The 14,079-nt window shown below is 39.6% G+C and overlaps 1 protein-coding gene across 2 annotated transcripts in view; it reads left to right on the top strand.

Moving 5' to 3' along the window:
- UBE2Q2 (ubiquitin conjugating enzyme E2 Q2) overlaps positions 1–14,079 on the top strand; it is a 46,013-nt gene that overhangs the window by 10,011 nt on the left and 21,923 nt on the right. The window contains exons 2-3 of one of the 2 annotated variants that reach the window (XM_074549521.1): positions 5,924–6,028; positions 12,556–12,660. In XM_074549521.1, coding sequence (XP_074405622.1) covers positions 5,924–6,028; positions 12,556–12,660 — 210 coding nt within the window. The remainder of the gene's footprint in view (positions 1–5,923; positions 6,029–12,555; positions 12,661–14,079) is intronic. The other variant, XM_074549522.1, reaches the window with a different exon arrangement.

The following is a 14,079-nucleotide window of genomic DNA, read 5'->3' on the forward strand; positions in this document are numbered from 1 at the left end:
TCTGCACAACACAGCAAATGGTAGTGTCTGAATATTTGAAAATAAAAATTTGGGGGGTTTAAGTAACAGGAGGTTTCTGGAAAATAGTTTGACTTGGATTCCTTTCAATGACAGTGATTCTTGATGCTTTCTTCTTTCTTAATTATTATAAAGGATTGGTTGAGAGAGCAGATGAAGCAGATGAAGATCTGCTGGTTTTTAAAGGTTCTTAAGCCTGTGGATTTCACTGGCACTTGAGCTGCTAGTGGTAGAAAATGCTTGCTGCTTCTTAAGCTGCCTTTGGAAAATTTGGCCTCTAATAATGGGAAACAATCTGTCAGTTGTGTAATCACAACTAATGCTGTTTTAAGTAGCTGTAAGTACTAGTGTTTTATGGTCACCAAGCTAAACTTTAGCTTTAAGAATATCTTCTGAAATCCTGATATTTTTGTTAATATTAACTCTGGGTTTTTTCTCTAAAGGCAGCTTGATACAGGTGGAAAAATAAGTAGTGAATAATTGACTAACAATTGCAAATAACATGTACTAAAGTGTACCTAATTGTTGTTTATTCTTCAATATTGAATGTTCATGTAGGATGTATATATGACTGTTAATGGAGATCTGATTCTGCTGTTTAATTAAATGGACAAAGTTGGAAAGCCATCTGTGATTTGTAATCAATTACTTGGCACGTGTGTATAGCTGCAAATGTATTCACCTTGAGGAGATTGTATTAGGCCTCTGAGATGTCTTGTTCCATTAGGATTTACTTCATTACCAAGATTTGGGTGAGCAAGAATGATCTCCTTCCAGCCTTCTCTGAGTATTTAAGCTGGTTAAAAGACCTGCTTTTTTGTAAGTAAAGGAGGGTGAAGAAAAATTTTGGGACTGAGAAAATAATATTAGAAGGACTGTTAGGAAAATTCCTTAAGTTTTGGCTGTATCTGGTATGAAAAGAATAGAACTAGGTTCTGTCTATGATGGCGATTTTGTGACAACTAACAAACAGAAAAGAAACAAAACTGGTTCAAATTTATTCAGACAGTATGTTAAGGATTTTTAAACGAAACCACCCCCACACTTTTTCCATCTAGTATTAGTGGGAAATTAAAGAAAATTAAGAACTGTCACCATGTCATTGTGATTTTAAATCATGATGCAGTAGCCCTGTGTTTAAATGTATGTTCCTGCCATTTAGCTATGATAAAATGGCTCAGTTGTGTACAAGGAGAGATGATTACTCTTTTGCCTTGTAGCAGACTGTAAGTACACGCTGTTCTAAAGTTAAGACTGAGAGGAAGATGTTTTGTTTTGATTTAGCAGCATCACAATTCTAAAAGCATTGTAGTAATTTAGAAATGTCTCATTTAAAAGTCTCTTGCTGATGTCAAAATCGTGTCACTGTAGCTTTAGAAAGCAGGCTGAAGATTATATAACATGGCAAGGAAACGGCCTTATTGTTAAGGATGAGAAAGCTTAAATAGGATATACTTAGATGACAGATCCTGCCCAGGAAAAGCTGTCTTAATGTGTGTGTTCCTGGAATCTTCTGTCACATTTTGCTGCTTTATTTTTTTTTTTGTCCTTTGGTTAGCAAAATTATTAAATGTAAGTAGAGCTCTTACAGAGGATGTAATGGAATGTCTGAACAGTGAGATCCCGTGTGTGTTCTTCTAACACAGTGGTTTTTCTAAATGATTTTGATCAGTTTTGAAATTGTTCCCATGGCAGGAGTGCAGGGCTTTATCTCCTTTGTATTTTGTGTGTTTATTAGCGGGCTCAATTCTTTCACCGCGTTCTGTCACAGAAGCGTTTGCGTTCACAAAGCTCCCAGTCTGTCCTGCTGCTGATACAAAGAGTCTCTAGAAGTGATGATGCCATGAATTGTAATTGTATCTGTGCTGCTGTAAACATCCTGCCTTTGTCCTGCCGTGCGGGGAGGTGTGATGTCACTGCTGTGCCCACGGCCCTGCCATGAGCCCCTGCCTGCGCTTGGGGAGAGCGGCAAAAAAGCAGCAGTTACATAAAACATCTCCAGTGCTGAGATGGGGAGAGCTGTGCAGCTGAGAGAGATTATGGAGACAAAACCACTGCATGGCAGCCCTCTAATGAAAGGCCCACAGTAATGGGGCTTTTTAGCCACTGACAATTAATAGCAAAATAACTGCTATTTTAGGGTTCCTCTCATGAAATGTCTTTGAGAAGCCTGTGTTCCTTACATGGCACAACAGCTCAAACCCACCTCTTATCTCTGTAGCATACAGATAAAAAAGCTGCCTTAATTCCCTCAACAGAATTAGCTTGTGTGAAGTTCAGTTGTTTGACCTTACAAGCCACAAGCTTAGCTGTAAGTTGCCTGCTGTGGTTATTACAAACTCATGAGCCTTTTTATATCTCAAGTTCAGAATGTTTGAAGTTCATGTGTGAATTCTGTATTTCAAAATATAGTGACTCATATCCGCGTGGAAATCAGCTGTTCCAAAAATATGGATTACTTACAGATCTAAAGAAACTTAATTCCATTTATATTTTTAATTAAATGAATATATTTATTGGTAAGTGTGAAGAATTAAGCGTGGCAACAAAACAGAAGTTTAATTGAATTTGTATTTTAATATTAATCATTTGTTGTGAAAAAGTTGGAATGTGTAATTAAGTAATTATATGCCAGAAATCTAAAACTTGAAGTATTTTCTGATACAGCTGAGTAAACGTGCTTGCAGTGTTAAAGAAGAGCCTTTCTGAGAAGTGCACTCTTTCATTCATGTTTCAAAAGCTAGATCAGACTAAAAATTTGAATGGCTAATAATTTTTAGGACCTAGTCATTCATGTGTGCTATACTCTAATGATCCAGGCAGTATCGAGTCCTTGTAGGTTTTCTCACCTGCGGGAGGGGAGGGCACGGCTTGTTTTCAGGGCACGAAATGAAATGGAGAGAGAGTAAACCATGAGTAAGAGCTGTCAGTCAGAGCAGGAGGCAGCAGCACGTTCAAGCAGCCACTGCAGTGCATTGAAACTCACTGTGGGATTGCTTGATCATCAGATCTGCACTGTCAGTCACGTCCCTGGCTGATGACAGACATGCTGCAAGTGCTTTGGACAGGCCCCCAGACTGGAACAGATACTGGTTGCAATAAGGAGTGTCCTACTGTGGGGTTGTTCCTTAAATTCTTCAGGGAGAGAAACAAAATTGTCAGAAAAAAAGAATATAGACAGGGAAGAGTTGAGTTCCACTTTGTAAGCAGTCTTTGGATTCCAGATACAGTTTAGGAGAGAGGATTAGCAGGTGTTTGTCTTCTATAAATCTTTGCAATTAATAGCATAATTTTAGAAAAGGACTGGGCTAACATAATTTTAAAAATGCTTGATTAAAAAAAAAAGCCTATAATACCTCTTAACAGAATGGTGCATGCATGCACAGCCCAAATGTGACTCTTTCTGGAGAATATTTTTATTCTGTTGAGTCTGAGGATTTTAAAGAAATGGATAACTTGGTGAATCTTGAAGGGGATGTTGCTTGCTCTTTGTGTTTCTTGATGGGAATGTTGGTGTAATCTAAAGTCATGGCAGTAGTGTTTACCCCACTGCCTTTCTCTTAGCTTCATGAGCTGGACAGAGAAGTTTGGGTCTCAAGAGCAGCTGGGTGGAACAAGTATTCAGGCAGTGGGGCCCCAGCAGAGATTCCCTTGTGCTGGTCCCCCTGCACATCTGGATCAGCGTGCAGTGGGAAAGGCTTGAGGTGAGAAGGTGGCACCAGTGCAGAAGACTTCACAAGTAGGCTGCATGTGATTAAAAATGAGTGAGATGTTATCAGTACAAAACCTGAAATATCTGTAATGAAGTTTAGCTCCTAAAAATAACAGTTTAGAAACCCAGTGGTGATGGGGAATTCAGCCTTGTTTCTCCCACAGACATAGTGGTTAATCTGTTAAGTGAAACTGAGGAGAAAATGCATTCTTCTGCAGCACTGAGTTATGTAAAGGAGGAGGGTGATTAAACCACATTGGTAAGCCTGCCTTAGCTGTAAATCTTGGCAAGCTGGACTTTCCTGATAGGTCTTTGAGATGTTAGACCTTTGTTAATCAGGAATAGATATTCAAAGGTCTCTGCTTTGTGGGGGACCAGCACAAGGGAATCTCTGCTAACTGTGGCCCCACTGCCTGAATATTTGTTGCACCCAGCTGCTCTTGACACCCAAATTCCTCTGTCCAGCTCATCAAGTTAAAAGAAATGGTAGTAGTGTTTACCCCACTGCCTGACTTTAGATTACACCAACATTCCCAGAAATACAAAGAGCAAGTGAAGTATAGTATAGTGTGCTTTGAAGTGAAGATGAAAGATGTCTTTTCATAAAGATACTGGGAATATCGTGTATTCCTTTAAGGAATTTTTAGCTGTGATTTAGAAAAAAAAGGAAAAAAAATGTAAACTTGATGGGATTGAACTTGTTATTTTAAGTTTATGTAGAGGCTTCAGTTTACAGGTGGGGTTTTAGACCTCTCTATCTAGAACTTCTCTGGAGTATGGTGTCAGTCTGTTTTGCCAAAGCTGGTGCCCTTTAGTCATATGGCTTCATTTATGGGGTCCAGCACTTCAGACAGAAGTTCAGTTAGGAAATATACTTTATTAAAAGCCAGTTTCTGACATGCTTTCTTCATGTATTTTTCTCACTTTCAAACCTTGCCTGTTAACTGTTGAAGAATGAAGCATAATTTATTGTCTCTGGAATGAGAAGGATGGTTTTTTTCCCTTTTCAACTGCAGTGAGGGAAATGAATGAAAATTCCCTCATTATTTTGTAAGACCCGGGGATATGAAGATAATATCTGGATGATAAAACTGAGGTTCGGCAATTTGTCCTCAGCTACTAAAATTTAATTGAAAGAGTGAGAAGTAGAGAATGCCTTAAATAACTAAAACAAAACTAGTAAAATCCACACACATCAATGACATGAAGGGACATTTACATGGTATTTTCCATCCTCACAATTTTACCAAACCTGTGTGAGGAGAAAAATTGAATTGGTTTTCAGAATGTGTGAGCAAGAGCCAAGGGCTTTCTGTTTACCTTTCTGTAGCAGGGATACAGCTTTGGAAGGGCTGCATGCTCTGGCACCCGTGAGCAGCTGTGGGTCACATCTCTTCCATGGGTTCCATGTGCCCAAACCACGGCTTGTTGTGGAAAATGGAGCTCATTTGTGTCACCTGGCTGTGTCCTGGCACCTCCTGCCAGCTGTGGGACTCTGGGTGGAATGGAGTTACTCTGTGAGCTCTCCTGGATTCAGGGTATTGCATGAGAGATCTTCAATAGTGCAAAGCCCTCAGTGAGCCTTGGTGGTACAAAGATAAAATGGCACATTTTATCTGTCATTAAACTGTGATCGGCCAGTTAGACTGTCCTGCAGGGCAGGGCATTTCAGGTGCATTGCTTTTGGCTGAGGGTTGGTGCCTGAGGAGTTTCAATAGTCCTGTTTAAAGAGGAAATCTAAAGGCACCAACTTTTACACTTTCACAACTTTTCTTTGCAGGAAGCTGTGTTTTTATGAAAAATCAGCATTGGTTTTATTCTTTGATATGTACTAGTTGTGATTCCATTTTTTGCTAATTATCACCCATACCACATTCTTAAATTTCTCCCTCCTGCCCTACCTGCCCCCAAGGTTTTAAACATTTCAACACTGTTTCTTATGTATATCCATCATCTGAGAGACAAAAATAGGTTGAAATACTAGAAGAACCAGTTGGCTGGATTTCTTTCAATATCTTTTGCATTAGCTAAGGATGTGGTGTTAAAAGCTTCTGTGTTACCTGACATAGAGTAAGATTAAAGGCAATATTAACACTGTGTTATGAAATTTTGGGGGTAAATGATTTTTAAAGCTTTGGGATTTTTTGCTTATTTGTTGGGTCTTGTGTTTTGTTTTTTGGTTTTTTTAAACAGGAATCTTACCCCTCTTCATCACCAATATGGTTTGTAGAATCAGATGACCCAAACCTGACTTCAGTCTTAGAGCGTTTAGAAGATATTAAGAAGAGCAATACTCTGGTGAGTGAAGTATTTTGGTTATTTTGGACATTTACTTGGGATTGTGGGCTTACATGGCTTTGTCACATTAACAGGCAGATCAGCTGGTTCAGTTTTAGGGTTATTTGGGGGATTTTATAAACACAACTTTCTCTTCCAAAGAGCTTAGGAGCCAAAAGTAATCCAAAAGATTTGAGGCAAGGAGGAAAAGATAACTTCTTTTAGAGAGTAAGCTTTTAAGTAAGGTTTCAGTCCCAGTAATTAGTGTGATGTTTTCTGAAAATAATTAAACAGTGAAGTGGATGAAAATGTTAAAACTGCTGAATAAGACAGCTGTTGTAGAGTTTTCTTTGCACAGAAAACTCTATCAGAGGCAAAACTTTGTGCTCTTGAGAATCTATATTCTCCAAACCATGACTCTAATACCAAGAATTCTTGGTTTCTTTAATCCTTTGCTTCTTTCAAAGGAAACTTGACCTAAGAGCTTCTGGTTCATCAGAAAGTTTCTTAGGTACTGATACATTTAAGCAGTGTTGTGACTTTGGACAATTGCTACTTAAAGGAAATCTTTGTATACAGATTCTGATGGCTGTTTTATATTTCAGAAAGCTCTCAAGCGTTGTATCTTACTTAAGTACCCTTTCATGTAGTGGTGGGAGATCAGAGGAAAGGCACATTGATATAAAAATTAATTTCCTAGTCTCTCTAGGAAACTGCCCTGGAATAGTGCTTGGAAATAAATTTCAGTACAAATGCAGTTGGTGCCTCAAAAAGGGGTATTGCAGTATACTGACAAACTCAGGTGATCTTTACTAATAGATTATATTAACAGTTTGTGTTTATTTTGGTGGACATGAATGCAATACATACTAAACAAACAGAATACTGCTTATTGCATGGATTATGTGCTTACTATTTGTCTGGTTTGGGAAAAATTTGGAATGTTCTTTCTTTGGAAAACCCACTGCTTATTATGTTTCCTGGAATAATGTTCATCTAGGATACCCAGCCTTACATAAAAATGTACAAGTGTCTTTTTCTGAAGATAGTTTGCATCTGAAGATAGGATGCATTTGACTTCTAGCAAAAATAATTAGGAAACTAATAAAAGTGAATCTTTGAGGGCCTTGCCATAATTAAAAATAATTGTAAAGGGACATTAGGGCTTTCATGCATTTTGTTGGATCTGATTGCACAACATGTACATCTCTGTATTTCCTACTTCAATTTGACTGAACTACATTCAGGAGAATATTATAAATCTTAGTCTTTAAGCTTTGCCTGGAAAGGGGCAGTAGCAGAAAATCTGGTTAAATGAGCTTTTTGCTTAAAGACACTTTCAGAAGATTGTGCAGCTTGAAGCTGGTGTGGCTGATGTTCAGCCTAAAGGTTCTGAACAAGGTATTTATTTCCTGTGTGCAACTGCCTGCAAGAGGCTGCAAAGCTTTGTTGTAAACATGCATGGGACTCGCTGTGCTGAATTGCATATGCTCACAGACTGCTTATGTAGCTGGTAGGAAAACAGCTTCTGCTATCAAGATTGTACTTGCCCATGTAAAAAAGCTGCTGGGTTGCTGTAATAGACACCTGTGATGGCCCATTGGTTTCTCAGGAACCCACCCTGCTTTGTGCTGTGCCAAGGTGAAGGCAGATGGGAGTGGTTGAGGAGACAAATACTTGCACTACAGAATCTGATTTCTTTTTTTGCTCCAAAGACATGGCTTGTGACTTTTTAATTTGAAGTTTGACTTTTTAATTTGAATTTGACTTTTTTTTTTTCTCCTTCAACTCTTCCCCATAGAACTCCGTCCCTTTCAGTTGCATGGAGCACTCACACAGAGACTTTGCAGCAAACTAAGAAGGGATAGGGGACTACAAATGCAAAGGCTTCTTATTTATCACAGTCTCATAAAAATTCACTTAGTTTAATTTAGAATAATCTAGAATGTTTCAAACTAGCGTTCATTTAATTTACTGCAGGTAAAGGATCATTAGTGCTGTGTTGCTCTAAATTCAGAGTTACTGGAGCAGTCAGATTTTGAATGGGAGGAGGCATAGGACTCTTCCAGGAGCTCAGCTGTGCTAAAGGCAGTGCAGCACATGTACCCTGGTTTAGCCTTTGGTATTCTACTGCCCTTTCTACCTGCTTTGTAACGTGGGACGGGTGTCAGCTGTTGGGAAACTGAAGAATATGCTCTTCAGGCATAAATGTTTGACATGTGGAAGCCTTGTCATTTGACATGGTAACACAAAAACTGATTTATGATGTTGAAATCCTGTATGTGTTTCCTGGAAAATCTTCTGTGGGTCTGGAACTGTGGTAGTTATCTTGCCACCAGCATGTTGCTTTTACTTTGAAAATTTGTCAAAACACTAAAAATGTTGAAAGGTTATTAAAAATATGATCATCTTGGATATCATCAGGTTTGGACAGCTTAGCTGCTTGGTTGTCAATGTTGAGCAAGTTTCAGTCAGCAGATAAAGAGGCTACAGAATTTCCTTCTGAAAATCAGCCATGCTTTAGATTTCTGAAGTATGAAACTGCCATCTGCCTTCTAGCGGCTGTGCTATGCAAAAGAGAAATCTTACTGTGCTTTCCCTTGTTCTGTTTAATATGATGGAAGTTACATGATGTGAGTCTGAAGCCTCAAACCTTATTTCATGAGATGTTAACTATAACTCTACACTATTTGGAGGTTTGCTTTTGAAAGAGAATAGGGAAATGGGCTGAAATTCAGAGGCAGCTTTAATTCTCCCACTCCAGACCTTAAATTTGCATGAAAGATGTCAAAAGTAAGTACACAATTCCTGGCATAAGTATGTTTACAGCTTGGGTAAGCTGCTGTCTTGAAATACACTGCTTCTGTGCTAATATTTTAGATTAATCCCACATGGAGGCATTTCAGGGAAGAATGTTGTCTCTTGCAAACTCCCAGTGTGGCAGCAGCTATTTCTGCAGTGGGAGTCAGAGAGACAAAATGCAGGACTCAGCTTTGCTTTAGTCTGAAGCTGCCCAGGGCTGCTGAGTGTGGGGAAGGCCAGGCCAGGTACTGTCACTGGTACCTGATAACCAAGTAGTGCCACACTCCAGGTGACAATTACTGCTTCCCTCTGTTTCCATTTATATCCTTCTTCAGCACTTTCTCGGTGGTAGGCTAAGATTTATTGATGCATTTATTTTTATATAGATATTGTGGGTGTAGGTAGAGACACACAGAATAATTAAGTCTTTTTATGCTTAAACTGTGCTTCTTAAATTCATTTTTCTTGATAATCAGGAAACAGGGTGCTTCATAGTGAGCCCAGCAGGATATTAATACCATCAAAGGTATCCTAAAATTGTTAATGCTTTCCTACTACATTAGGAAGAAATCTTCATACATAAAAAAGCCTCCTAGTGTAGGCCAGGAATTTTTCAGAAAAAATTGTTTTAAACTGTTTTTGGATGTGCAGGACATTAGGATAGGAAACACAATTCCAAGAGGTGTTTGTGTTCTAAACCAGCATTATGGTGTCCAGAAGAACCACCAACTTCTCAGAACTTCTGAAGCATTAAAAATTATGGAGGCTGTGTATTCTACTGGTGTAATTTTTGTTATTTTGATATTAATTATAATCATTTTAACAAATTTAGAAATGTGTTGTGTTTGGTCACTTGTGCAACCTATTGACATCACTCCTTTGCCCTGTGGGTTAGGAGTTGTGGTTGCTGTTTACTTTGTGCTCTAGGCAGTTTGAGTTCCAGGGGACCCACTGGTGTGCTGATGGCTCACTTCAGTAACCTCCAAGTGTGTGTGTGTGTAAAGCATTCATTTTACATTAGTCAAGCCTGTGAAGTTACCCTGGAAATGCATTTAAATTATTAATACATGACAGAAATCTGCTCTCCCTTTTGATAGTCTGTTCATGTACATACCAACACATACCAGATCTTGCTTAGAGCACAGGGCTGGATCAGATGTCTTCCAGACGTGACTTTCAGCTCAAATTACCCTGTGATTTTTCATACAGATGAGCAGAGGATAAGGGATAACAGTGATGGTGATCCATGACAGAAAGATCAATGATATTAAATTAATTCCTGTGGAGGAAAAATGTAGCAATAAGGAAGAAGGGTGGAAAGGTTGTATGGACAGGATCAGCTTCTTGCTCTGCCACCACCTTTGCAAATTGTAGACACTGATTGCAAATGAAGCAGCTGGTCTCTAGAAATGAGCTGCAGTATGAGTTGCATTAAGCTAACCCTGCAGTGTGGAATCCTGCCGAGGAAGGAGATCTCTGCTCTCAGCAGGTCTCTGCCTTCCCCTTCATGATGAAATGGTGCTTGTGTGCTGAAGCACACCAGAATTGATCTGCCACAAGGCTGATAAGCTGTCACAGAGTGTTGTGATCTGTGGTGCAGTGGAAGTGAGGAGGTGAAGAGCTGCTGGAGGCCCTTGTCAGGCACAGCTGTAACTCAGCCCAGGCTGTGCCAGCACCTTGTTTTGAGGGTGCTCCTGTTCCTTGCTTGTGGTGCTCTGCTCAGAAGCAAGGGAAGCTTACAGTGTGGCAGGTCCTGGCTGCAAAAATTCCTTCTGAATTACAGTTCAGCTGACAGGACTATTTGGGGGGAGGAGGGGGAGTGAAGGAAGCAGGGCAGGAAGTAATTCTTAACTCTCCAGTCCTTACTGTTTCTCTGTCAAGGCACATCTAATACTATATTCATCTTCTTTTCCAAGGCCAGTGCTAATTGACCAGCCCAATGGTGGCAGTCTTCCCTCACTGCTTTGATTTATTTTTGTATGATTCACAGAAGATTTAAACAAATTATTTGCTCTGTGAGAAAAATTACAGCTCCTGGAATTGTATGGTTTATGCTCCAGCTCTCCATGAGGCAATGTTTGTGCAGAGAAAAAGTTTCTCAACAAAATGCATAGCAGTGCAATTCTAAGTATCTTGCACATACTGAAAATAATAGTTCTAGGACCTGTGGTTCTATCTGGCAACTAACTTTTTGATTGATTAACCTGATTCCTGTCTGCTGAAAGATTTCATGATGTTCTGGATACCTGGGAAGCTTCAAACAAGTGTAGTGTCTTGATGCTGATGAGAAACACGATTGTTACAGAAGGGTTTTTGCCAAAACTTGTCATGTCTCATGTATATACTCCTAAGAAGTGTGGTGCTGGTGCCCCAGTCCTTTAGGTGATATCTGCTTTATTTTTGAGTTAGGTTGATTATCTGCTTTATTTTGGGGTTGGCTTGGCTATCATGAATGATGCAGGAACAGCAGACTTAGTGTGATATTGTTCTAATGCAGGCTGGTACCTCAGTTCATGGCCTCAGATGGATAAATAACATTCCTATGAAGCACAATGTGGAATTCTGCTGTAGAAGGGAAAAGCACTGAGGCTTTCAGATGACATAAGGGCAACATTTTCCTATCACTGCTGGTGGTTAGGGCTTGGAAATGAGCTCTTAACCCTGGACAGACTGAATTTTTCACTTCCATTGGGGTAAGGTGAGAGCATTTAAACTGGCCAATGGCAAGGCTTTAGACAAGTACTTGGGAGTGTGTGTGCAGAAATGACTGTCTTGCACGCTGCCCTCGACAAGTGGCAGGACAAATTCTCCTTGGTTTTGGGAAGAAAAGTCCATAAATGGCTATATGATTTCTGCAAGCTTCATCTAGGTTAGTATTTTGCAAATGATGAGATGTTGACCCTTTTACGAGTAGATTTTGCAGTCCTTTTTTGTTTTCCTGACATAGCTGTGCAAAGACCTTGGAAAGGTAGGAAATGCAGCAGTATTTCATGTCTTGGCCTTAGCTAGGAATCTGAGGCTGTCTAGTGAAAGTGAAGAGTTGTAGAAATCACCTTCATTAGTGTGATGACCAAAGAGCAAACTTAGTGTTTGTTTTTGCAGGAGTAAATTATTTTCTGCCTTACATTAGTGAGTGTGAGGTGGTGCATAGTTTGCAGTTAATAGAGCACAATCAGTGGAACAGGTTGGAAACATAAATCAGAGACAGCAACAGATTGTGCCTCACCCTGACACAAGATACAGCAAGCAGAGTGCCTGGGCTCCAGCTCAGAGCCCTCCTGGCTCCTGGGACTTGGACAGGGTTGGTGCTGCTTCTGCTGCCTGTGAACAAATTCAGGGTATGCAAAACCAGACTGTTCCCCCTTGGTTATTTAAGCTGGGAAATGGGAGTGGGCCATTTTGTCTCATGGAATGTGACCATTTGCTTATTCCGTAGTTATGTGTGGCTTAGACACCTATGCTTGGAATAGATGATGCTGTCAGACCAAAAATGGTTTTTCTGCTCATGGCTTTCTCCTTATACATAGGAAGATGAATGGGAGTCATTGCTAACTTGCCATGTCCTTGAGTTTCTGTTATGGAGACTTTACTACAAAGATTGCAGAGGAAATTTTATTCCAGCCTTAGCAGATTTAAAGGCTGTACACTGACTTTAAGTTCAATATCAATGTGTGAAGAAAATTCTAAATATACTTCTCTGTGCTTTGGTTTAAATGAACTTATCCATGTGTTTTTGTTGTTTTTAGCTTCTTCAGCAGCTGAAGCGATTAATATGTGACCTCTGCAGATTATATAATCTTCCTCAGCATCCAGATGTTGAAATGTTAGATCAGCCATTGCCAGCTGGACAGGTAAATCAAAAAGCTGGGAACACCTTCTTATGCCGATAAAGGAGTTGGGTTTTTAACTCCAAGAAACAAGATAATGGGAAAGATTGAACCTTGTGTAAACCAGAACTGAGATATGAAGCACTTTCAGATTATGGTGTCTTCAATCTGAATTTTATTTGCAAAATCCATTTAATAGTGGTATGATCATATTACACAATTCCCTTTGAAGTCTCTGTATCACTGCAAGGTGTGTATGTGACACCAGTGCTGTCAAGTTTAATTCCCTCCTAAACACTATTCAAGCCAATCTCTGTGCACTTGGAGTGCTTCCCAAAGTTACTTTTTCTGAAATATTTGGCTCTTTGTTGAAGAGTATGTGTTTCAAAGTATGCACTTGGATGAACTACTGTTGATGTTTTCCTTCTTCAGTGCCTTGCAGAGACATGGGATATCCAGGCCATATGTTACTTTGGGTAGGGAGGTGCTTTGCTTATTTCTTGTGCACTTGAAAAATTAAGAATTGTGAAGGCCTGAGGTAGTCTTCTTAGCCAAAATGTTTTGTATTGTGTTGAAAACAGAACTGGTAACTGACAGTAGCTGTTCTTTTCTGTTTTTTAATAAGATTATGGGATCTTCTTTTCTTTGTACACATTAAGATCGCATGATTGCTAAAATACTCCTTTAGAGTAACAGATGCTTTCCTGAGGTGACAGTGCTATAGTAATGACAAATGACTTGCTTAATTTTTGGTCACATGCCAAATTGTAATCCTCTAGGTCCTTTCTCTGAGCCACCCCCTCAGCAGTGCAGCTGCAAGGCAATGGGCTGTGCTGTTGGGGTGTAGCTGTGTGAAGGGTCTCACATGTGCTGTGGAACTCAAAACAAGCTCATGGAAAGTGAGTCTGAGTCTGACCCAAGACTCATCTGGTCCCAGAGATTGTCTAGAGCAGTGTCATTACTTCTTTACCAGAGGAAGAGTGAGCAGAGGACAAGCATATCAGAATACTCCTGAGTATTTCTGCAGCTCACAGTTCCTGAGCTTGGAGTGGTATCCTGACAGAGAGTCATAAAAATTAATTGTATTGTGTTGATATTTCCTCAAACAGGCTAATAGCAATGGCTACATGATGATACTAGTGGCTGCATGGAAGTTCCAGGTAGTGAGAAAAAGAATCCATTAAGTGCTAGAGGTCTAAAGTTCATTGAGTTTTTTTCTTTCTAGGGGTGTAGCCTGTAGATGGATTCTGCTCAGAGCCATGATTTGATTTCTTGCTTAAGGGATGGTGGGTTGTAACCCACTTGATGTTTGTTGCATTTGACAGTGTTTCAGAATAGGATGTTCCTTATCAGAATTTAAAGCTTCTACTTAAAACTTAATTGGAATGAATTGAGACATTCTATTAATTTTGCTTCGTGAAAAAGTTTCTTCACTGTCATACA

The sequence above is a fragment of the Zonotrichia albicollis genome, chromosome 11 (assembly GCF_047830755.1).
Source record: "Zonotrichia albicollis isolate bZonAlb1 chromosome 11, bZonAlb1.hap1, whole genome shotgun sequence".
NCBI classification, from domain to species: Eukaryota; Metazoa; Chordata; class Aves; order Passeriformes; family Passerellidae; genus Zonotrichia; species Zonotrichia albicollis.